General features: G+C 40.1%; 1 protein-coding gene across 7 annotated transcripts in view; it reads left to right on the top strand.

Annotated features, from left to right (window-relative positions):
• dlg3 (discs, large homolog 3 (Drosophila)) overlaps positions 1-26,969 on the top strand; it is a 297,837-nt gene that overhangs the window by 211,341 nt on the left and 59,527 nt on the right. For 5 of the 7 annotated variants that reach the window (XM_034181624.1, XM_034181623.1, XM_034181622.1 and 2 more), the window contains 2 exons: positions 11,466-11,622; positions 15,486-15,588. In XM_034181624.1, coding sequence (XP_034037515.1) covers positions 11,466-11,622; positions 15,486-15,588 — 260 coding nt within the window. Of the gene's footprint in view, positions 1-8,600; positions 8,690-11,465; positions 11,623-15,485; positions 15,589-25,192; positions 25,516-26,969 lie in introns of those variants that run through there. The other 2 variants (XM_034181627.1, XM_034181628.1) reach the window with 2 other exon arrangements.

The following is a 26,969-nucleotide window of genomic DNA, read 5'->3' as shown; positions in this document are numbered from 1 at the left end:
TTAATTACTGCCACCTTAAAAGCCTGTGGTACATAGCCAACTAACAAAGATAGATTGAGCATATTTAAGATCGAAGCATTAAATAATGGTAGGGCTTCCTTGAGCAGCCTGGTAGGAATGGGGTCTAATAAACATGTTGATGGTTTGGATGAAGTAACTAATGAAAATAACTCAGACAGAACAATCGGAGAGAAAGAGTCTAACCAAATACCGGCATCACTGAAAGCAGCCAAAGATAACGATACGTCTTTGGGATGGTTATGAGTAATTTTTTCTCTAATAGTTAAAATTTTGTTAGCAAAGAAAGTCATGAAGTCATTACTAGTTAAAGTTAATGGAATACTCAGCTCAATAGAGCTCTGACTCTTTGTCAGCCTGGCTACAGTGCTGAAAAGAAACCTGGGGTTGTTCTTATTTTCTTATTTTATTTTCTTATTATTATTAGTGATGAGTAGAAAGATGTCCTAGCTTTACGGAGGGCTTTTTTATAGAGCAACAGACTCTTTTTCCAGGCTAAGTGAAGATCTTCTAAATTAGTGAGACGCCATTTCCTCTCCAACTTACGGGTTATCTGCTTTAAGCTACGTGTTTGTGAGTTATACCACGGAGTCAGGCACTTCTGATTTAAAGCTCTCTTTTTTAGAGGAGCTACAGCATCCAAAGTTGTCTTCAATGAGGATGTAAAACTATTGACGAGATACTCTATCTCACTTACAGAGTTTAGGTAGCTACTCTGCACTGTGTTGGTATATGGCATTAGAGAACATAAAGAAGGAATCATATCCTTAAACCTAGTTACAGCGCTTTCTGAGAGACTTCTAGTGTAATGAAACTTATTCCCCACTGCTGGGTAGTCCATCAGAGTAAATGTAAATGTTATTAAGAAATGATCAGACAGAAGGGAGTTTTCAGGGAATACTGTTAAGTCTTCTATTTCCATACCATAAGTCAGAACAAGATCTAAGATATGATTAAAGTGGTGGGTGGACTCATTTACTTTTTGAGCAAAGCCAATAGAGTCTAATAATAGATTAAATGCAGTGTTGAGGCTGTCATTCTCAGCATCTGTGTGGATGTTAAAATCGCCCACTATAATTATCTTATCTGAGCTAAGCACTAAGTCGGACAAAAGGTCTGAAAATTCACAGAGAAACTCACAGTAACGACCAGGTGGACGATAGATAATAACAAAACTGGTTTTTGGGACTTCCAATTTGGATGGACAAGACTAAGAGTCAAGCTTTCAAATGAATTAAAGCTCTGTCTGGGTTTTTGATTAATTAATAAGCTGGAATGGAAGATTGCTGCTAATCCTCCGCCCCGGCCCGTGCTACGAGCGTTCTGGCAGTTAGTGTGACTCGGGGGTGTTGACTCATTTAAACTAACATATTCATCCTGCTGTAACCAGGTTTCTGTAAGGCAGAATAAATCAATATGTTGATCAATTATTATATCATTTACCAACAGGGACTTAGAAGAGAGAGACCTAATGTTTAATAGACCACATTTAACTGTTTTAGTCTGTGGTGCAGTTGAAGGTGCTATATTATTTTTTCTTTTTGAATTTTTATGCTTAAATAGATTTTTGCTGGTTATTGGTAGTCTGGGAGCAGGCACCGTCTCTACGGGGATGGGGTAATGAGGGGATGGCAGGGGGAGAGAAGCTGCAGAGAGGTGTGTAAGACTACAACTCTGCTTCCTGGTCCCAACCCTGGATAGTCACGGTTTGGAGGATTTAAGAAAATTGGCCAGATTTCTAGAAATGAGAGCTGCTCCATCCAAAGTGGGATGGATGCCGTCTCTCCTAACAAGACCAGGTTTTCCCCAGAAGCTTTGCCAATTATCTATGAAGCCCACCTCATTTTTAGACCAATGTCTAGTTAAAAAATAGTTCGACAAGACTGGGGATTTTTTTTTTTAATTTGCACCTTAAAATAATGAGATTATAATGACCCGCGCTGTGCCGCTCACAGTCACACCCACACATAGAGATGTGTACCCACACCACTGACTTCATGAATGAAACTCGGTCAATAAAGGATAATTGTGTAAAAATATAATATATATAAAAATGTATTGTAATGATTTTAGGAGCTGCGCTGCGTTGAACACAGCAGCTGTAGCAGGACGCCTCAGCTCAGCAGCTTGAACAGCGCAGATCCTTGTAACTTTCAACACTAATATTTGCGAATGTGTGTGTGAGTGTCAGAGTAAGTTTAATACTTTCCTGACATAATTTAATGTAATTTAATTTTACTGGCTCAATATCCAGGTCAAAATGGCATTTTAACACGTATTTTGCGAGCATTTTTCTGAGTGTGTTCAGTCGCGCATCTCCATTGAAAATGCATTAACATCTGGGTACTTCATCAATATTTTGTCTGGTTAGGAGACGTCATGTCGCTGTCCATGAAGGGATGTTTTCGTTTCAAAGAAAAAAAAAATTATATACAGATAATATCATAAAATGCATTAAATTGTAATCCTGCGAACTAATCCCCATTTTTATTAAATATACCTGTAATCTGAATACGTATTTTTTTTTTTCTGTAACTGTAGCGGAAAACAGTTACCTTTTTTGTATTCTAATTACGTAACGCCGTTACATGTATTCCGTTACTCCCCAAGCTAGTCACAGATGTCAGCATGTTGTGGTATGAAAATGGTTTTGGTGCTAAGCTTAGTTTTTAATGATTAATTTTTATGCTACAGTAGATTTTTATGGAAAATTTTTGTGTCTTACTAGCTTACTTTGACCTATGGACCTAAAACTTCAGATTTCTCCATTATATTGCTAGATTTACATCTGTGAATTTTTCGAAAAAAATCTGAGGGGGTCACCCGGCAAATGTGCCACAGGCTGGATGATTTCACATGGAATAACCCATATGTAGTCTTGCCTGTTTGTTTCAGTGAGATCATTGTCTGAAAATTATTTAATTCGTTGTCCTGGCTGAAGAAAAGTCCATGATGGTTCAAGTCTCTGCTGTACTGACCGGCACGGTCAACGACAGGTGTAAACCGTTCATTGTGTCTGCAGCTGATGGATCGAGTCTCTCCTATTTGTGCTGCAAGTTAAGACTGTGGAGAAGCCGCAGACACCATGCGAGCGCACTCGTCAGTAAAAGTGCTCCATTTGCCATTCAAAAGGATTCTGTCGGTGAAAATGAACTGTTCTGACACGTATAAAAAACGTACATCACCAACCCAAACCACTCGGTGGAAATGGGGCTGTCAGTAGCCTGTAAAAATCCATAAATTAATACATAAATTAATGGGACGATTAAGATAATGGTTGCGGCACTGTGATCACTTCCTCCTTCTTCTCCAGTGTCGGGAGTTGCCGGGAAGTTCCTGGTTTTTAGTGGTGCACGGTTCAAAATCCGAATATATCGCTCTTCCGTAAATGTGCACCAGGAAAGGATACATTTCAAACTGTTGTTTAATTTTAGTCTTAAATACTCAAAAAAAAAAAATTACACATCGTGTCACCTACGCTTTAAGTATTCATAATTCGATAGGTAGCATGGGATGTTTGTGTTGTCATGCAGACTGGGCAACAATGTTCAAAACAAGTGTGTTAAAAGGATTTCGGAAAGATTTTAGAGCAGTGTTTCTAGTTTGTCCTGAGTAATTTGCGGTACAACCAAATAGTTTTGTTATCTACTGTATCTTCTGGAGTATAAGTTGCAGGTTTGTTTCTTCTTCTTCTTCTTCTTCTTCTTTCTAGTTTGGGAAGTCCTGCAACCTGCACTGTGGTGCCACTTGTATACCTAAAAATCACACATTCATTATTAATAATATTAATATCTGGTTTTTCCCAAGAATCAACTCGCAAAACAAAAGAAACTCTAATAACAAAAAAGGATGCTACAACAATGCACAAAACCCTCAAATTAAAGAGCTGATTAAAAAAACAAACAAACAAAATGTAATTGTCTTGTGTATTTAATTGTAGTGTTTCCAACTCTGTGAGTCAACAATCTGTTCATCTGTGGTGGGGATTTTAGGACAAAGTCCCTCATCACCAGGCAAGAGTCTGAGTGTTTAAGCTGAGCTCAATTATTAAAACATTTTCTTAAGTGTCCAGAAAAGTCAGAGAGAATCAAAGTCTCAAAGTAACAGTTTTATTTTTGCCAGCAAAAGGAAGCAGCTCACAGAGTCCCTGTAAAACAGCAAACACCAGGACCGATTCAGAAAGACAAAAGATGGCAGTGGACTTGTATACATCAGTCTCCACCCAGAATGGGTGGTCTTTCCAAATTTAGCAAATCTTACATTAATAAAAACAGCTGTCAATGGCATATTTTCCAGAAACGTGCAGGTGTGAGGAGATCACATCATGGAAAATCCCTAGGCCTGTGAGTTCAACTCAGGGTCATCAGGCCCTGAGTCATGGAGATTTACCCCTCCTGTAAAATCCAAGTTTTTAATCAATATTCATTTTCTTCAAAAGTTAAGTGCTTTATTCAAATTGCACTCTTAAATCCAAATTCTGGTCTTATAGATCCCTTTAAAGAAAGCATACATTTTGCACACAACGTATGTCCTCTAAACATCTGTTCACTGTCATCAGAATCAAGACAAAAAACATTTTCTGACATTTGCATATATCATAAGTTTGTTATCAGCACGTAATCTGTCTTCAGCAAAAATTATCTATGTCAAATAGCATGCAAATTGTGACGTATACTTGTACATAAGTTCGACTGAGGATATAATTCCATTTTTATTTTTCTATTCCTATTCTGTTGTATATGTTGGTGTAAATTTGATGGTTGCTAGATTAAGTTGTTCGCTTGCATGAAGGGTGGCACCACTCCAGCAGGTGGCGGAGACATCTATAGAATAATCTTTAGGGTAAACAAAGTTGCTTTTACAATTCTTCCTTCCGCGTATAGGTACTTACGTAGTGCGCTACTTCTTTTTGCCTGAATTTTAAAAGGTAGTCTGGCAAACGCATTTCCATCTCCGCCTCCTTTGTAACCTGCACTGTAATCGGTAAACAGTACATGACATCAGTAAACATTCGATAGCCATCATCACGTTTGTCTTGCTTGATTCTTTTATGTCTGTCCACAGACAATGAGCCAGTAAGCATGCACATCACTAACCCAACCGGCTGGTATGTTTTTCAAGTCCCGTGTCCACATCACAGCTGTCCTTTTGAGATTGCAAACACAGTTGTCTGTCATAGTCACTCGCCGTTGCCTGCCCTCGAACTCTTCGTGGTCACACTTCTACAAAATTGAATAAACCGGTGCAGCTTTCTCCGCGAGACTCACCGGCCGCTGGCGGCGTAGTTTTCCACTGCAGAGAACACCGTTTATAACAAGACATTTTTTCAGCTATGAGACCGTGATATTCCTCAAATTTTCACACTTCTCCATGACAGCAGACTTTGTAATAATGCATGTGAAAGTAACAGTAAACCTACACTAAAAGTAATTACAAGATAAAGCGCAGCAGTGCAGGCGCCGCTAAGTGATAATCGTCACTGCTACCGTAAATTCAAATTAATAAATTTGAATTTGAAATGTGTTGATCTGCTAAAAAAAAAAAAAAAAAAAAAAAAAGATTTTGACAAAGCAATGCATTCTAGGTCAGGTTTTCCTATATGTGGTAGAGAGAATTGGTGCATCAGCATTAACCAAATTTGAATCAGTTTGTCCTTGTTGTTATGCCCTTTTAAAGTGGAGATGTACAAAGTCACTAATGGACAGCTCAGTCAGATGTGTTCAGCTAATCACCAGCTGACTGAGCCGATCTGCCCTGATTATTTCAGAGACGAATGGAAAATGTGCAGTATATTGGGTCCCAAGGACCAGGAAGGAGAAACACTGGACCCTCTTATCTCAGTTTTTGCTGTACAAGCCCAACATTGTTACCAGCGCAGGGAATATTTAGCACCTTTACGTTCTTTTCAGTGCTGAAATGATGTGAATTCCCATGTTTCTGGATGTAGAGTGTACTATTGTTTACTAGACATTGTATCAACATGGAAATTCTGAAAACTGATGGGCTTTGAAGGAAAATGCTAACTACTGTCAAGTTTAGCATTAGCATGTGCAGTTGTGGGCTGTGTCTCAATTAAGGGGCTACATCCTTGAAAGGCTGCATTCCATGAACATCTGGCCTTCTGAGACTGCAGAGGCTAAATTTGAAATGACCGTGACCCATGGAGCATTTTGCGATTGAGTCATGAGTTTATCTCTGCCTTACCCCCTGTCACCTTACAACCTTCACAGCTGCATGAAAACAAGCTAGCATATTGGACGTAAACTGTAGTTCGTTTTTTTTTCATACTTATTTATACTTAGAAACATTACTTATTTAGAATTGCACATCATAGAGCCCAAAATTGTCCTACACCTATTGTATCCTTCATTTTGGGAAGAAAGAAGGTGGCATTCATCTGTCATATTCCTTCAAAATGGGGCAGCCTAGTGACACATGCAGTCAGCGAATGCAGCCTTTGAAGGATGTGGCCTATGATTTGGGACACAGCCACAGTAACTGTGGTTAATGCTAACACTTAACGTTTGTGCTAACATTGTATAATAACTGTAGCTAGCATAACAGAATATGATAATAGTAACCATAGTTATTATATGCTGTTATTGCTAGGCACAGTTAACCTGTGCCAACACCACAGGTTAATGGTGGTTAGCATAACAACGTCCGATAATGCTAATCACATTTATTATGCTGTTTTAGTAGCCAGAGTTAGCATACAACTGCATCCGTAAAGTATTCACAGCACTTCATCTTTCCACATTTTATGTTCCAGCATCATCATTGTTAGTTTTTATGTTTAATAAATTTGAAAAAAAAAAAACAACTTTTTGATGTTGTCAGTATGGGGTGCTGTGAGTAGAATTTTGAGGTAAAAAAAAAATACTCCCTTTTGGAATAAGGCTGTAACATAACAAAATGTGGTAAAAGTGAAGCGCTGTGAATACTTTCTGGATGCACGGTAACTGCTTTTGGCACCTGTCAGTGAAACAATATCTAGTCTGACTTAGTACACATCTGGATAATTGTCAATTCACAGAAAACAAATTGATCACTGTGTTTTGTAAATGTGCTGGGGAAGTTAAATTACCTAAAACATTTGCACAGTGAAACACTGTCATTTTAGCAGTAGGGGGAGGAGGGGAGGTGATGGTCTAGTGGTTAAGTGTTGGGCTTGAGACCAGAGGATCCTCTGTTCAAATCCCAGCCTGACTGGAAAATCACTAAGGGCCCTTGGGCAAGGTCCTTAATCCCCTAGTTGTTCCCGGTGTGTAGTGGGCGCCTTGCATGGCAGCAGCCTCACATTGGGGTGAATGTGAGGCATTGACGTGTAAAGCGCTTTGAGCGTCTGATGCAGATGGAAAAGTGCCATATAAATGCAGTCCATTTAACATTTTAGCAGTGAATTAGTTTTACCCATGTAAATTGAGGAGGAAAAGAGGATCCACGAAAAGAAGCGGCGTCGGAAAATCTATGGCTGAAAAATGAATGCAGAGAAAGGTAGAGAGAGATAAAGCAGCTTTTTATCTGTGTACGCCTGCACACATAAGCCTGTGTGATCCATCCAGTGAGAGAGGGAGAGATAAAGTGCAGTCAGAGGTAGTGTCTCTGTGGAAAATGGCGTCTATCTGCAGTGTCCACCATTAATCAGCCAAGCAGAGCCAATTACTGGGCTGAGTCCAGGGCTGTGTGACCCGCTGAACCCACAGCCCAGATATCCATTCACAGCTTTAGGACTGAGCTGCAGCCACCTCAGCCAAAACACACAAGTAGACAGGGAAACAGCACTGGGAGGGGGTGGATCATGAATTATAGACAGAGTTGCACGTGAAATGGCTGGGGGGGGGGGTTGTGCCGCTCCTTCACAGTTTACATTCCTAGCATGGATAGAAAGTCAAATGGGAGGGGAAGAGAGGCAGGTCTCGTGATAGGGAGGACGTGATCCTTTGGAATTCACTCCCATTTTCTACCTGACCAACCAGACCCTGCAGACGCAACAGACACACGCTGCACGCACTAACACTGCGTTCACATGTCGGCAGCAAAAAAAAAAAAAAAAAAAAAAAAAAAAAAAAAATATATATATATATATATATATATATACTGTATATAGCGAAAAGCTCCCAGGAATCTTTCTGCGTAGTCTCCAGAGAGCCTGGCTAACAGACGGGAATGCTGCCATGCCATGTTTGGGGTGGTGCTGCACGCTTGGCAGCATCAGGAGAAAGACAAAAAGGGGATCAAAGCTATAAAACCTCCTCGTCTTAATGATGATAATGCAGTGTGGTGAGTTCAGACATGACAAGCAAACTGATTTGGTTTCTGGCTTCTTCCTGCGCAGTAGGTTGCAGATGAGCCGCATGGGCGCATTAGGGTTAACCATTAGGTCTATGATGAGTGGAGGTAAGCATTTGCGACAGGCCAAAGAGGAGCTGTTTCTCATCACAGCACAACCGGATGAGATAGGGAGCACCCAAGCCTTGAACTCCAGCTTCTAAATTTGTAGGCACTCAGTCACGGGCCAGATAGGAAGAGGGGCTGAAGGCGAGCGGAGCGGCACAGACGCTATGTTCACAGTGAATATCTCATCCTCCTTGTCGATGGCGAGGACTCCGCCTGAACATACAGCTCGGAATTATTCTATCAGAAGCAAGCATCGGTTCCTGATCCTAAGGTAACCATGGAGATCTGCGTGCCTCAGTGAGATGAATGAGATGAAAAGCTCAGGGTGGCAAGCAAGGACATTTTTAAGCTTTTGAGTTCTTAGAAGACGAATCAGTTGTCTTAACATGTGGAAAGACAACTGGCACTTGATTTTTTTTTTCCCTTGATTCTATTTGTGGCAATAAAGAAATCAGATTTTAAAAGGCATTTTCAAATAGAGCAAAGGTTATATGGAGGAAAAAGCTAGAATGTATGCTTTCAAACAAGTCAGTGTAGTTGTATTGAATCTGCACCAAACGTTGCACAAAAAAAAATCTGACTCACGATACTTTGATTCTTATTCAGCAATCACAGAACAAGAAATATGTGTGCTTGTGTCTCCAGTGGAGTTGGATGCATATTCCTGAACCAACCAGATGGTGGTAGTATTCAACAGGTCTGTGGTGATATTGTGTACATAAGCTAAACCGTTACTTTTTTGACTGATCTGGTGCATCAGTGTAAACCACCATCTAATCACTACATCCTCATTATGTGCTGTTTTAATTTGTTGAGTTACAAGGTTATAGTATTTATTCTTTGTGAGTTATTGTTTACACAACCCTGGATGGACTAACTCAAGCCAGCCATACACTACACAATAATGCAATTGCAATAGCGCTGCATCACAATAACGCAAACTGCATCAGCGTAATACCGGAGTGTATTGCAGATGAACTGCGGAACACAGTGTATATTTTATAGCGTGCGTTCTGTTCGGGCAGTGAAGGATGAACGGGAGCTATGGCAATGCTGAAAAGATTGTTCCGTCTGTGATATGAACGTGAGAGAGAGGACCATGTTTTTTGAGCACTCAAAATGCTGCTGTGTGTGCACATGGTAAATTATTTCCCATGTTTGATTGCTTCTGCTGTGCCCTGCATTGAAGATTTAGCCTAAATCTTGTTATTATGCATATTAGAAATCACTTAAAATAAGTAGCAGTTGTTTCTATGACGCAAGTTAAACCTGATGAACATGTTAACTAAGATCTGCTACAGGACAGTAATGACATTTGTGAAGGTGACAATCTTTCTCCTGGTATTACAAAGGCAACAAAGACAACACAGTCAATTCCCTTAAAATATGTTAAGGTCATGCATACATTCATAATAATAATACATAGGTTTTGCATAATTTCATGATAATGCATGATAATTTGTGATTCTAATGCATGGGTCATTAATGAATTCACGATGCCTATGCATAGGCCTTTCATGAATTCATGATACTGTAAATTATGTATCCTACCTGTAAAGTGTTGCAAAATAATTTGTGACAAGTAGTGTGTACTCTGTAGTGTCTTGCAAAATAATTGTTGATTAATCGGAGTGTTCATCATTTCCTGCTTTGAATTAGCGCCCCCCCCACCACACTCACACACACACACACACACACACACACACTGATCTGATGTGCATACTGGTCTATGATGCCAACTTCAGATTTGTGATGTGGCAGACTGAGCTTGGCCATGTTCTTGATCAACTTGCCTAATTTGAGAGAAAAAAACAAACAAACAAACAAAAAAACCCATAGTGGAAAACTCTACCTCAACAATACATGACAGTACAACAAACATACATAACTGGAGACACAACAAACAAATATGGAGTGTAGTGGATCTTGAAGAATCAGCTGCATTTTTTAAATCATAGTCAAACTACAGCTGTGCTGGTATAACTGAACCCCGTTGAAACCACAGCTAAGCTAACAGAGCAACATCTCCTCTGAGTTAATTTCAGACGAATGGTATTCAAAAGTCCTCTCATATGCTTCGTACTTCATAAACTCACTGACGTCTTTATGTCGGCAGCGTTGTGCTGTTCAGAGCTTGCCCTTCATCTCTTTTAGAGGAAAGATCAGTCTTTTTTTTCACCCAGTCATGGGTCTGATTGTGAAACTTGGAATGCTGCCTAGGCTGCCATTGGGAAAATTGTCTTTACAGCAAGTTAGAGCTCAGCCATTAGGGACTGAGCAGGAATTGTTCCTGTAGACCGCAGGCTAAATACTGCGAGAGTACACCACTAATGGGAACCATGCCGTGTTTCCCGTGTACGTGTTTGTGTGCGTGCGCGTATGCTTTAGTGTGCATGGGTGTGACTCCAGCATTGTGTGTCCTATTGTGTCTTTTGCACTGGTGTGTAGTGAGTTCTTTGAGGTCCATTTGACCACATGGGTTGATTAGTTTGGCTCCTTTAGCATTTTAAAACTGAAGCCGTATGAGCAGGCTGCCGGAGGATGAGTCATAGGAGCTAAAGCTATGCTGAGCATGAGCTGGCTTATTGTGTCTGCATACATTAATGTGAGCGGGTGCCACAGTGTGTGCACACGTCACTTTTTATGAGATGACCGTGACATGCAGAAAGTTATATGGCTGATGTGTGACTCTCATTAGGAGCTCGTAGTGCTTTTTTTGTTGTTGTTGTTGTTCCTGCTGTAATTCAAGTGTCATTATTAGTGTCTGTTATTAGGTTGCAGTCTGCTGGTGAATGATGCTCCTGAAATCTGCATGTTGCAATATGTGCAGAGTGGATTCCATCTGCAAGCATATTTGCAGGTCTACAGCTGTGCTAAATTGACACTGCATCGTTGGCTCACCCAGAACCAATAGAAGATGTCTGATGTCTGAAAATAACTCTGTCGTGGTCACATCCCTTTCTCGCTCACTTCCTGCACACTTCAATCTCTTGTTCTGTGCCCTCTGTACTGCCCTTCAACCTGACGCTGTTGCTCTGTTTTGGCAGGGAACCAAGGAAGGTGTTGCTGCACAAGGGCTCCACAGGCCTGGGCTTCAACATAGTTGGTGGAGAAGATGGAGAAGGCATCTTCGTTTCCTTTATCCTGGCAGGGGGGCCGGCTGACCTGAGCGGCGAACTGAGGAGGGGCGACCGAATTCTCTCAGTCAGTATCTCAACCTCGTTCATGATTTAGTATTTAAAACTGCAGTGTTTTTTTTAGGAAGTGCTTAAAGCTGTTCATCCAATTAGCAAACCTTGAGAGATATAAAGTGGCTACAAGGTTTGGAGTTCATGAACATCTGGCCTGCTGAGAGATTGGGAATCAAGTTTGTGTTTTTATTTCATTGTGCTTGTATCATAGGTTTGTGGGGGCAGGGATGGGGGAGTGGGTTGAAAGGGGGCAACGTGTCCCAAGGCTGAGCAGTTTATGGGTACACTCTGATTCCCAGTTATAATCGGAGACTGAATCCAACAACCCTTCAATTACTGGGCAACCACGCTACCTACTGGGCTGCACTAAAACCCAGTATGTAATGTTTTTTATATATTTAAATAATTTCACTGTTTCAGAACTTTCGGTAGGTCAGTGGGATAAGGAGTTGGCCTACCAAAATGTAGAGGTGGGCTTGATTCCAGCTCACACTGCTTGTCTGTGTCTTTAGGCAGGACATTTCATCTGTACTGTCCAAGTCGACCCAGATGTAAATGTGTAATGGGATAGAAAGGCTTTTCTCATCCACTACAGAATGTAGGGATAAACATCGCTGCATATGGGCCTTGGGGCCTACATGCTGTATACTGCTTTTCTTCATAGCTAAAGCCCTGGAACGCGGCAAGACAGTGGTTCAGAGGAAGGTCCTTGACTCAACACAACTCAAGTCAAGTCTCTCTTTGAACATGTAGAGTTGCGTGAAAAGGGGCATCCTGCAGAAAACATGCCAAAATCAAGATCCATACCAGATCTGCTGTCACAGCCCTGAACACACAGAAGCAGCCAAAAGAAGTGAGATTTGAGAAAAAAAAAACAAAACACACACACACACAACAAAAAAAGCCCCTGAAATTAGTCAGTCAGTTGATTGTCAAACAAAAAGAATCCATCCACCCATCTATTTTCTGTACCCGCTGACTCCAATTAAGGATCACGGGACAAAAACAATAAACTATTTTAATAACACTGGTCAACACGGTTTTTCTTGCATGGAGTTTTTCAACAGATTTTGGGTCATTTGGAGGTGCTGAATCCAAATTTGCTGTTAATTTTTGCCAATCACATCACATTTTTAGATATTAAAACATATTTCTCGTTATCAAGCATTGAAGCAAAAGCTGCAGTCTCGAACACGTCTTCAGCGCCATAAACAATATTACGGCTCTTGTTCACATTTTTCAAAGCTGCTTTAAAAACTATGCTTTTGAAGCTGCTTTTATGCATGATTAGTGGCGTCAAACTTGTGAGTGAATGAGCAACTATTGCATAGTCCATCAACACAACATGCAGATTGCAAAAACACGTGATGTGATAGAGGAAATCTCAGCTCAGATTCAGCACCCCAAAATTAGCCTAAATCAGTTCTCAAAGTCCATCCATTTCTTTGTTTACCAGTGAATCAGTTTAAGGCACGTATTAAGCATTGCAGCTGCTCCTGTTTGGTCAGGGTCGCCACAGAGGATCCAGCACAGGTCCATATTGGAGTTTAGCACAAGTTTTATGCCAGGTGCCCTTCCTGACACAACTCCAGGTTTACCTGGAGAAACACACATGGTCCCTGGTCTTCCGAAGAGGTCTCCCATCCAATTACTAACCAGGACCCACTCTGTTTAGCTTCCAAGATCTGCACTGCAAAAACCGTCCCTCTCAAAATAAGGCAAATAATCCAAAGTAAAGCCAAATTGTCTTGTACTAAGCAAAAAAAAAAAAAATCTGCCAATGGGGTAAGAAGAATTTACTTGGTTAGAATTCTCAAAATAGCATAATGTCTAGGCATTGAATAATCAAAATGTGCCTTAACCCTCTGGGGTCCGAGGGCATTTTTTGGACAGTTCACTCGCCTGGCATAAATGTTTTATTATTGCTGTTAACAGCTCTCCCTGCATCCTACAATCAAGTTTTATGTCTCTTTTTTCAGGGGAACCTGTGCTTTCAGAATATATATGTTTTGTTGTGTTTTATAAGTGTAATAAAGGTTTACAATAAAAAATAGGCAAGGAAAAAATAAAGCGAAAAATAATTTTCCACACACATTTATTCAAAACACACAGCAAACTATAATAAACAACTGTTTTGACACTTTATAAAGGTAATTTGAGGTCTTGTGTGAAAGACTGTACAACAAAAAGGTTCAAACAATAAACACAAATGCACATTTTGAACAGTATATACAAAATGGTCTATGCGTTTTGTTGTCCATTGATATGGTAAACAGTGCTTTACACAGAGAAAGCAACAGAGTTATCCAGTAACATTCACATGCAAACTAGTGGAGCAATCCTGATAGTTACACACTCTTTGTTTGAGCACGTGAGATTGTCATCAGAGGCTCTCCGTCTGCTCCTGCTTTCACTGATCGCTGTGCGTAATGGTGCAGGGTGCACTGAGTATGTACTAATAGTATGTACTCATTGGAGCACCCAGGGGGCTATTCAAACGGGCCAACTAGTAACACATCACTCCTGAAAACGATCTTTGAGTTTTCACGTGAGGTAAATCTGCCCTATGATTAGAGTTTGGAAAACCATGTGACGGTGAACCAATTCCGATTGGACACTCACATTGCGCACGTCATCACACAGCTTCTATGAGAAGTACAAACATGGCCAATGGCTGGCTCGAAAGTCCATGGAGTTAACTTTTCAGCAAAAAAAAAAAAAAAAGTAAGTTTCTGTCTCATATCATTAAAAAGCTATTTATAATTTAGTAAAGCTTGGTCTTAGCTGTCGTATACGACGGCGTCGGCCCCAGAGGGTTAAAACTAGACAGAATTTTTATTTAAAGATTAGCTTATGTCTTAAAATAAGGAAAATAATATTGTTCCTTTGCTTGGATGATTTGAAATCCATTGCCTTTCCTTGTTACTGGTTAAATACAGCTTGATATTAGCTGGAAAAACTTATTAAGAAAAAGTCAGTTACATTTTCCCAAAATAAGACATTTTTTCTTATGTTTAGACAAAAATTAAGCCAAATTTTCTTTAAGCAAGTCTTTTTTTTTTTTACTTTCTTAGATTTCAGTTTTTGCAGTGTGACGGGATCAGGCTTACACATAGCAGACCAGCTGCAAACAATGTATCAAACAAATGTGCTCAATTTGAGCTTGTTCCACCTTTTACAACATGAGGATTATTGGCTTTTCTTTGTTTCATTGAAAAAAAGGATACGTTTAATATATTTGGGTGTTGTACCGTTGGTATGACAAAACAAATCAGTTAAGATGTTTTAAAATTGGAGACTCTGACATTTTTCCTTTAAACATATTCTGAAGGTTAAACTAAGCAATGTATATTTTTATTTAAAAATATTGGACAGAATAATTTCTAGTTAAAAAAAAAATCATTATTTACACCATTATTTCTAATTCATATGTAAGACTATCCACTATAAATTAAAACAATTTTCATAGCTTCTTTATTTGATCCAGTTGGAGGAAATGATTCATTTAAAATACAGAGTAAACACTTAAACTCTGTAAATCTGGTGTAGGCATAGAAAGTATGTATTTAGTCTAAGGTTGAATGAAAGCTTCGCTACTGAATTGTAGGTGATATGAAAATGTATTCTAGCAGCAGTCATTTTAAAGCCTTTTTTATAGTTGAGAATCAAATGTTGATCTTTGATCATGTGGCAAGAAAACCAATTTACTATCATTTAGTTCTAGCTAGAAAAGAAGCAGTCCAGCTCTGATTTTGTTCTTCCACCTTTACTTCTAGTCTTATTTCTCATGGAAGGCTCTATATTTAGGCAGCGTGCCTTCTGGCTTGAATCTGTTTCTTCCCCTCCTGAGCGTTTTCTCTGCATGGCTTTTTGCAGGTGAATGGAGTGAATTTAAGGAACGCCACTCATGAGCAGGCAGCTGCAGCGCTGAAGAGAGCTGGTCAAACTGTCACCATCATTGCTCAGTACAGGCCTGAAGGTAAAAACCCTGCTGCCCCGAGTGTTTCTAGCATCACCCACATGAACACTGCAATGTGCAGTGTTAGTGAGGAAATGTAAAATACATTCAAGTACATATGAAATGCATATCGGGTATTTGATGTAGCAAAAACAGTAATGAATAAATGATCAGATCACCTCATTTAATGTGCACATTCACACATAATATCTCAATTTAAGTTGTATGACATGCATGTTAATTGACTCATTTCTCCACAAATGCAATTTGATACAAGTCTTGGCAGAAATTCATGTGCAGCAGTCAGAATAGTGCGCATTAAATCTGTTTTGTACGGTGGCCGTTGAAGGCCACAACACCGCCAAATGAAGACGACACCAGCAAAACCAGAGAACACTTCATCAATTCAACAGCAGGTAGTTGAACAGAAAAAAAAATTCACATTGAAATAAAAAAAAAGTTTGCAAACTGTGAGAACACAAACATTTATAACCTGCAGCACACATAATTTATTTTAGAAACTTCACACCACAACGGATGTACTCACAACACAAAGCAGTTTCTGCCAGAGGACTTTAACTGATGGGCCATTCAGTGTATTGTGATTCTCCACTCTTTGCCTTTACCTGCTTGACTCACCTGAGTGAAATATTTTTTAAATTCATATTTTACTCTTATGGTGGCTATATTTTTCTGGGCAGAATCTTGTTCTTGTGTTGTTGGTGCTTCTGTTGTGTTGTGGTGCTTCGCAAAGTGTTTTTGTGTTTGTGCGTGTTTTGTGAATTTGCAGCAGACACATAATTAAAATTTAATTTTTACATGTGCTGTAGGTTATGCTTATCTTCTTTGTTTGCAAAAAAAAAAAAAATCTGAAAGTCTATTTATATATATATATACACTCAACAAAAATATAAACGCAACACTTTTGTTTTTGCTCCCATTTTGTATGAGATGAACTCAAAGATCTAAAACTTTTTCCACATACACAATATCACCATTTCCCTCAAATATTGTTCACAAACCAGTCTAAATCTGTGATAGTGAGCACTTCTCGTTTGCTGAGATAATCCATCCCACCTCACAGGTGTACCATATCAAGATGCTGATTAGACACCATGATTAGTGCACAGGTGTGCCTTAGACTGCCCACAATAAAAGGCCACTCTGAAAGGTGCAGTTTTATCACACAGCACAATGCCACAGATGTCGCAAGATTTGAGGGAGCGTGCAATTGGCATGCTGACAGCAGGAATGTCAACCAGAGCTGTTGCTCATGTATTGAATGTTCATTTCTCTACCATAAGACGTCTCCAAAGACGTTTCAGAGAATTTGGCAGTACATCCAACCAGCCTCACAACCGCAGACCACGTGTAACCACACCAGCCCAGGACCTCCACATCCATCATGTTCACCCCCAAGATCGTCTGAGACCAGCCACTCGGACAGCTGCTGAAACAATCGGTTTGCATAACCAAAGAATTTCTGCACAAACTGTCAGAAACCGTCTCAGGGAAGCTCATCTGCATGCTCGTCATCCTCATCGGGGTCTCAACCTGACTCCAGTTCATCGTCGTAACCGACTTGAGTGGGCAAATGCTCACATTCGCTGGTTTTTGGCACGTTGGAGAGGTGTTCTCTTCACGGATGAATCCCGGTTCACACTGTTCAGGGCAGATGGCAGACAGTGTGTGTGGCGTCGTGTGGGTGAGCGGTTTTCTGATGTCAGCGTTGTGGATCGAGTGGCCCATGGTGGTGGTGGGGTTATGGTATGGGCAGGCGTCTGTTATGAACGAAGAACACAGGTGCATTTTATTGATGGCATTTTGAATGCACAGAGATACCGTGACGAGATCCTGAGGCCCATTGTTGTGCCATACATCCAAGAACATCACCTCATGTTGCAGCAGGATAATGCACGGCCCCATGTTGCAAGGATCTGTACACAATTCTTGGAAGCTGAAAATGTCCCAGTTCTTGCATGGCCGGCATACTCACCGGACATGTCACCCATTGAGCATGTTTGGGATGCTCTGGACCGGCGTATACGACAGCGTGTACCAGTTCCTGCCAATATCCAGCAACTTCACACAGCCATTGAAGAGGAGTGGACCAACATTCCACAGGCCACAATTGACAACCTGATCAACTCTATGCGAAGGAGATGTGTTGCACTGCATGAGGCAAATGGTGGTGACACCAGATACTGACTGGTATCCCCCCCAATAAAACAAAACTGCACCTTTCAGAGTGGCCTTTTATTGTGGACAGTCTAAGGCACACCTGTGCACTAATCATGGTGTCTAATCAGCATCTTGATATGGCATACCTGTGAGGTGGGATGGATTATCTCAGCAAAGGAGAAGTGCTCACTATCACAGATTTAGACTGGTTTGTGAACAATATTTGAGGGAAATGGTGATATTGTGTATGTGGAAAAAGTTTTAGATCTTTGAGTTCATCTCATACAAAATGGGAGCAAAACCAAAAGTGTTGAGTTTATATTTTTGTTGAGTGTGTGTATATATATATATATATATATATATATATATATATATATATATATATATATATATATATATATATATATATATATATATATATATACGGTGCATCCAGAAAGTATTCAACAGTGCTTCACTTTTTCCACATTTGTTATGTTAAGCCTTATTCTAAAATGGAGTAAATTCATTTTCCCCCTCAAAATTCTACTCACAACACCCCATAGTATGAAAAAATTTTTGTTTTGTTTTTGCTAATTTATTAAAAATAAAAAAGCACGTGTACATAAGTATTCACACCCTCTGCGTAATAGCTTGTTGATGCATCTTCGGCAGCAATTACAGCCTCAGGTCTTCTGGAATATGATGCCACAAGCTTGGGGCACCTGTGTTTGGGCAGTTTTGTCCAATCCTCTTTACAGCACCTCTCAAGCTCCATCAGGTTGGATGGGGAGCGTCTGTGCACAGCCCTTTTCAGATCTCTCCAGAGATGTTCAATCAGATTCAGGTCTGAGCTCTGGTTGGGTCACTCAAGGACTTTCATGGAGTTGTCCTGAAGCCACTCCTTGGATATCTTGGCTCCTTTGATATTGGACGTCTTAGGGTCATTGTCCTGCTGAAAGATGAACCATCACAAATCTCAAAAAACTTTTCCACATTGTCATTGTAGGGTATTGTGTGTAGAATTTTGCATAAAACATTATTTTTTTGGCACAAGACTGCAACATAACAAAATGTAGAAAAACTGCGGCTCTGTGAAGACTTTCCAGATGCACTGTATAACTACTTGTTGCAGGTGTTTTTGTACTTGAAAATGTTTTCCATATTTTCTGTTTTTTTCTTACTTTGGAAGTATTGTGGTCCCTACCGACTACAATAGCTTAGACCCCCTTAGTACATTATTGGTCACTGGCCAGTGTAGGTACTTCCCGGTCAGTTTTATATACAGTAGATGTGTGCACACCCCCTTATATCCTTTTATTATTTTTTTTTTTCTCGCCATGTCATTGAATCAAAGATGAAAATTTGGGGAGAAACCTGCATTAAAAGAAAATATACTTGTGCATCCAGGAGCAGTATTGAATTCCAGCATCTTCCATTCAACAGGTGGTCTGCCTTTTCAAGATCATTTTCAAACGTTACAGATAAGAGCATTATTCAGCTGAACTAGTCCAAATTATGTGTCTAATATTTTTACTCACACAATCCATTTTTGTAGTTGATAGTCATTCATCTATTTTTGCATGCAGACAAAAAAATACATATTGTTCCGATTAGTCAAACATTTAATTTTAAAATTGGTCTACATTTATACAACCCCTGGCAATAATTATGGAATCACCGGCCTCGGAGGATGTTCATTCAGTTGTTTAATTTTGTAGAAAAAAAAGCAGATCACAGACATGACACAAAACTAAAGTCATTTCAAATGGCAACTTTCTGGCTTTAAGAAACACTATAAGAAATCAGGAAAAAAAATTGTGGCAGTCAGTAACGGTTATTTTTTTAGACCAAGCAGAAGGAAAAAAATATGGACTCACTCAATTCTGAGGAATAAATTATGGAATCACCCTGTAAATTTTCATCCACAAAACTAACACCTGCATCAAATCAGATCTGCTCGTTAGTCTGCATCTAAAAAGGAGTGATCACACCTTGGAGAACTGTTGCACAAAGTGGACTGACATGAATCATGGCTCCAACACGAGAGATGTCAGTTGAAACAAAGGAGAGGATTATCAAACTCTTAAAAGAGAGAAAATCATCACGCAATGTTGCAAAAGATGTTGGTTGTTCACAGTCAGCTGTGTCTAAACTCTGGACCAAATACAAACAACATGGGAAGGTTGTTAAAGGCAAACATACTGGTAGACCAAGGAAGAATCAAAGCGTCAAAACAGAAAACGTAAAGCAATGTGTGTCAAAAATCGAAAATGCACAACAAAACAAATGAGGAACGAATGGGAGGAAACTGGAGTCAACGTCTGTGACCGAACTGTAAGAAACCGCCTAAAGGAAATGGGATTTACATACAGAAAAGCTAAATGAAAGCCATCATTAACACCTAAACAGAAAAAAACAAGGTTACAATGGGCTAAGGAAAAGCAATCGTGGACTGTGGATGACTGGATGAAAGCCATATTCAGTGATGAATCTCGAATCTGCATTGGGCAAGGTGATGATGCTGGAACTTTTGTTTGGTGCCGTTCCAATGAGATTTATAAAGATGACTGCCTGAAGAGAACATGTAAATTTCCACAGTCATTGATGATATGGGGCTGCATGTCAGGTAAAGGCACTGGGGAGATGGCTGTCATTACATCATCAATAAATGCACAAGTTTACGTTGATATTTTGGACACTTTTCTTATCCCATCAATTGAAAGGATGTTTGGGGATGATGAAATCATTTTTCAAGATGATAATGCATCTTGCCATAGAGCAAAAACTGTGAAAACATTCCTTGCAAAAAGACACAAAGGGTCAATGTCATGGCCTGCAAATAGTCCGGATCTTAATCCAATTGAAAATCTTTGGTGGAAGTTGAAGATAATGGTCCATGACAAGGCTCCAACCTGCAAAGCTGATCTGGCAACAGCAATCAGAGAAAGTTGGAGCCAGATTGATGAAGAGTACTGTTTGTCACTCATTAAGTCCATGCCTCAGAGACTGCAAGCTGTTATAAAAGCCAAAGGTGGTGCAACAAAATACTAGTGATGTGTTGGAGCGTTCTTTTGTTTTTCATGATTCCATAATTTATTCCTCAGATATTTTTTTCCCTCTGCTTGGTCTAAAAAAGTAACCGTTACTGACTGCCACAGTTTTTTTCCTGATTTCTTATAGTGTTTCTTAAAGCCAGAAGTTGCCATTTGAAATGACTTTAGTTTTGTGTCATGTCTGTGATCTGCTTTTTTTCTACAAAAATTAAACAACTGAATGAACATCCTCCGAGGCCGGTGATTCCATAATTATTGCCAGGGGTTGTACTAGCGGTGTGCATTTCACTTATAAAGCGGTCCAATGCAGATGTAGATACGTGGGCTATATGATATGATTCAGGAATAACACTTTTTGCTGTGGAACCATTCAGTGCAGTTGTTGCCATATTTGTTGGATCTGATAGAATTCTTTTTTTTTATGTAGACATATATTCTATGATAAATCAGAATAAGGCAGATGTTGCATTGCTTGCCTTTAAACACATACGAGGTCTGTCCGTAAAGTATAGGTCCTTTTTATTTTTTTCAAAAACTATATGGATTTCATTCATATGTTTTTACGTCAGACATGCTTGAACCCTCGTGCGCATGCGTGAGTTTTTCCACGCCTGTCGGTGACGTCATTCGCCTGTGAGCACTCCTTGTGGGAGGAGTCGTCCAGCCCCTCGTCGGAATTCCTTTGTCTGAGAAGTTGCTGAGAGACTGGCGCTTTGTTTGATCAAAATTTTTTCTAAACCTGTGAGACGCATCGAAGTGGACATGGTTCGAAAAATTAAGCTGGTCTTCAGTGAAAATTTTAACAGCTGATGAGAGATTTTGAGGTGATTCTGTCGCTTTAAAGACTTTTCACGGTGCGAGACGTCGCGCAGCGCTCTCAGGCAGCGTCATCAGCCTGTTTCAAGCTTAAAACCTCCACATTTCAGGCTCTGTTGATCCAGGACGTCGTGAGAGAACAGAGAAGTTTCAGAAGAAGTCGGTTTCAGCATTTTATCCGGATATTCCACTGTTAAAGGAGATTTTTTTAATGAAAGACGTGCGGGCGGATTGCAGCGTCGGCTCGCAGCCGCCGCGACACTCTGTCACAGGAAAAACACCTCTGTTGGAAGCCTTGAGGACAAGTTAGAACATCTCCAGCTGATAAACAATTTCTCATATACTCACTCCACTGAAAGCCATCAAAAGCCAACTGGATTTTAACAAATGGTTATCAACACGGAGGTGTTTTTCCTGTGCCGCCGCGCTGCGTCGGCTGCGTCCCGTTTGAACACTCAGACATAGTAGCATAACAGATTAACCAGTTTATTGTATTAAAATCAGGTGATCTAACAGTTTGTAGTACATTTAGATTCATTTGGGGTTCCTGTATTGATGTAGTTGTAGCTTTTACTTGAAAACTGATTTCCCATTCATATTAGTTGTTACACCCCTAATTTATACTAAAAATGGGGGAGAGCAGTTGATGAACAGTTGATGACATTGATTGATAGGAAACTGGAGCCTGTTGTATTACACCTGAAGTGCACAGAAGCACCACGGGCCACTGTGCTGCTTTCTCCTCTGTGTGGTACCATCCAGAACTTTAGGGCCCTGGTATGGAGCCATTGTAGCCCCCCCCCCCCCCCCCCCCAAAAAAACAGCAGGTGTTCGGCAGATGCAGATTAGAATATATTTTTAGGCATGGCTGATATATGAGGTCAGAGTATCTGTTGACTGACACATGGCATGTAGCTATTGTTGTGGGGTAGATTAATACAAAAATAATAATACAGCCAATCCAGGTATCATACTTTGTAAATCAGTTTAATCACCCTGAGATGTTGCATAAAGATACCAGGAAGGGCATCCGGTGTAAAACTTGCACCAAGTCACCATGTCACCGTGGAGATCCTCATTGGAGCTGCTGTGATGAGTTAAAAATAAATCGTTACAATCTTTATATCACATACAGCTAGCTGTATTTGAGTATGTGTCTGATCGTGAAATAGTATGGAGGAATTGAGGGTTTTTTGGGGGGGTATTTAGCTAGTTAACAATTTGGTTGCATAATCTCTTTCTGGACCCAAACAAACTCGGACTGGCTATATACACCATGGGTTGTGCATATTGCGTGATATGAATGCATAATTTGCACCATGGATATTACTCGTTTGTATTACCATGCAATACGCACCACCTGAGGCAGCCATGTTGCATTTTGGGATGGTGTGGGTAGTTTGTGCAGTAGGAAACTTCAAAATATTGCTAGTTTGGATCAAATATTTAGCTGTGAAACGTGACTTCTTCAGAAGGCTTTTCGAATTTGACCAAGAGCAGAGGAAGCCATATTGCATTTAATCTTATACATTAAATTTGTGTAGATGAGGGTGGTGCAAATAGGAGTGTACTAAATCTTAATTTACACATCAGTGGTGTACATAGCTTTTGCCAAACAAACTACGCACGTGGGTTTCTCTACAGCGGTGACTGAGCTGGTCAATTTGTTTACGTTGACAAACATCTTTTCTTGTGCACCAGAACGGGTTAAAAAGGGCTTGAATTCATTTGATTCTGATCAGGTGACGTCTGTAAATGTTGCAAATGGTATAGGATGCCGGCTGCCATTAAACGCCACGGAAGAATAGCGGGTGCTTTAGGTTTATGTCACAGAAGCGTGTTTTGAGGTCGGAGTGCATTTCTGCCAACACAAAATGGCTCAAGAAACCACAAAAAATGCATAAAAGTACTTACTTTACTCATAATTGTTCCTAAATCATCAGACTCTGACCCACTGATTAGGAAGCTAATCTCATTTTCTGCAGCAGAGCATGCACGAGGGTGCGTTTGTTTAATAACACAGGACCGCGCATTTCTGCATTCACAAAATTCCTAAAAAAAGTGCATAAAAGTACTTACTTTTCTCATATTTGTTGTCTGTCTAGGTAAATAGTTGGAATAATCTCATTTCCTCAGCAGAGCATTTGTGAGACAAAAACAAATGTGTTTTCGTCATGGTAAGTGGTCAGAGCTGTTATCTCCAACCACCAGCTAGCTCCGGCACAATGTGAACTGAATAACGAATAATGTATAGATTCTTAACGATACCCATCCCACTTGCAATGACTTGCGAATGTGACATTAACATTATCTGTTGGGTCCACTTGGCAGTAACTAAAATAGTCATGTTTATTTACCTTTACGCTACTCTACTCTAATTTTTTCTTTGCCATTATTTGGAAACCTATAGAAAGACAAATCCGGCGAAGTTTCAGGACGATTGATGCACATGGAAACAAAACACTGTGGCATTCTTTCACTGTTTACACTGCGCCGCCAGAACCGAGTGCAGAGAAAAACACGTATTTTCTTTGTTTGGGTCAGGAAGGAGTTTTATCACGTGACGTGTTACGTCAGACTTTGCAACAGAATCCGGTTGTTACATGTGACGTAACGCATCATGTGATTTTCAACTTCTGGCTCCAAACAAAAAAGGCGCACTGTCATTAACATTGAGAACTGCACTGAGACGCTCTGATCAGGCTGCACTTACACCGTTGCACACGGAACAGCATTAACATCGCAACATAAAACTCTTTGTATATTGTGCCTAAAACTCTCCTGGATATATTAACTGGGTTTTTAGACATTGTTACTGCGTTTGTTTTATGTAAAAATGTCAGACGCTCATGTTGCTTCTCTGTTATTTTCAGTGGGAGTTGCTGCGAGCTGCGATCGCTTCCTGTTCATGTCGTTCGGGGAGAAAGTGAAGTTTGCACTTTAACGTCCTGTTTATTGTAATAAATATTTTTTTATTAACAAACAGACATGTATATTTTACCTGTGCATAATAAAATATGTAAAGTAAAAGGAAAAGTGTTCTGACCACAGAACCAGACGAATGCGGTTAACAGAGGTGGAGGCGGAGAAGGGAGGGACGGAGATTTGCGCACACTGTAAACACAAACTAAACTTAAACTGTAAATCCTTAAAAGGATCAAACAGACGTAACTTTAATTGTAAACTTGGAGGTCTTTGGACCGGGAAACAGATTTATCACATGATGCATTACGTCAGCGCTCAACAACAGAATAGACACTCTACCTACATCATAGTAAGTATGGTGTAAGTATCTGGAGAGTACTTTAGATGAGCTAATTACATTTTATGGCTGTTTGGTGCATCCATTTGCATATGTGTAAGGACAACGTGATTTCAAATTATACAGGTTACATTTTTGCTTCATCAGGTAATTTTAGTAGTTTTTATTATTTATTTATTTTTTCATATGAGACCCTCTCCCCACTGTAAGTGCTAGAATCGCTGTAGGTATCGGTATAACTGAGTCTTGGAGGGAGGCCTCTCCTGATAGGCTAGTTTTTAGCAGTATTCAGGTTCAGGGGCCGCTCCTGTGTTAGCAGGCAGTAGCACTGAGCCAACGACAAGGCGGGCAAACGAAACCCGCACAGGAATTCTTCCCTCTTCAAACCTTCAGCCCCTGTTAGCGGCGCCTTCCTCGGACACAAAGTCCTCCCCCCCCCCCCCCAACGATGGCAAGAGGAAGCTAGTCGAGCGTAAAACTGGAGCAGCACCTTAGGGGGAAACGCGAAAAGCGCGTTAAGTGAAGGTGCAGGAAGAAGAAAAGTTATCTGGCTAGCAGCCTGTGTGGATTGGGGGATGGGCTCGAAGCCGCATGAAGTCGCTCATGGCTGGATGTAGAAAACACCGGCTGAGAACTGAGTCACACTGAGCTGAGGTGAGACAGTCGAGTTGGAAAAAATGTCGAGGTGGGAGAGAGATCTCGCTAAAGTAACACCAGCTTAAGATGAATATGTTGCTGAAGTAGTTTGGCTTCACTCTCTAACATGTGGCTTCAGATAACCTGTTAACCTCCACCTTTTGTTTTGAAACCGAAAGCTTTTTGGGCTTACATCTTATTCATGAAGTCTGGCGGCTGAAACATATTATTTAGTTTGATTCCGACTTGGCGGATAGACTGAATTGCTGTTCTTAATGTAAGCTAAAGCTTTAAGGTGGGGACAGAGAGGCGTGGTCAGACAGGTGCGTGACAGCTCGACGGCGTGACATCACTCACCTATTCACAGTGACGTCACTGAAAAAAATCTGTTAAAGATGAAAGAACATGTTAAAATATAAAGAGGAATAAATGGATGCGTGTAGAAGTGTAACAGAAATAAATGCGAGTATGACGACAAAATAAAAGTATTAGTTTTTTTGTACCACATACTCGTATAATTTCTGCATGCATTTATTTATTATAATGTAAAGGTCCACTACAGAAATTAATACATCATTTTCTTGTGTTAATTTTAGTGCTCCTTGTTGATAACACTGCACAGATATTTTAGGTTTTGTCTGTAATTATTTATTGTTATGAATGAAATATTTACTTTTTTCATGTAAAGTCTGCATTCACCTGCGTGAAGCTGGCCCCTGTCTTTCAAAAATATTAAAATAGCACTGTTGTTTATTTGTGCTGTAAAAATTTTAATTTATGCTGTTGAACCTTTTTGAGCAATTCAAAATTACAAACATCCAAATCTCATTAAACTGGTCTCAATCCTTTGTGCCAGTGTCACAGTCTGAATGGTCACCCTGTCTCATTGGTCTCCCTGCCTTCACTGCACACACGTCAGTTTGGTGTGTCAGCAGTGATTAAACAATTATTGCCTTGTTTCTGCTTAAAACTGACTTTAGAATAAGAGGTTTTACTTTGTCATCTGATGGTTAATGATCACATTATTCCCTTTGACTGGTCTATGCTAAATTTATGTGGAAATGATTGTTGTACAGAGATTCACAGATCTGTCACAGACAGAGAACATGACTGCAGTGCAGTTTTAAGCAGAAACAAGTCGATAATCAGTTAATCGCTGCTGACACTCCAAAATGACACATGCATAGTGAATGCAGGGGACCGATCAGACCACTACACTGGGTTTGTGCTATCAAAAGAAATGTTGTTGTTACTTTGTAAAAGTTATAACCATTTTATTCTTCACATGTGTGAGTGACTTCATCAGCTACCCCCTCCACATCCAAATTGCACCAAACTGGCCTCTGTCATTTGCTGGAGGACCGAACGGTCCTTCCTAAAAATTGGTCCGCCCTGCCTCCACTATGCATGCGTCATTTCAGACCACAGCAGCTCATCTGAGTCTGACTCTTCACCCAAAGAAATCAAATTGA

Source organism: Thalassophryne amazonica, chromosome 11 (assembly GCF_902500255.1).
Source record: "Thalassophryne amazonica chromosome 11, fThaAma1.1, whole genome shotgun sequence".
NCBI classification, from domain to species: Eukaryota; Metazoa; Chordata; class Actinopteri; order Batrachoidiformes; family Batrachoididae; genus Thalassophryne; species Thalassophryne amazonica.
This window is presented reverse-complemented; position numbering and strand designations above follow the sequence as displayed.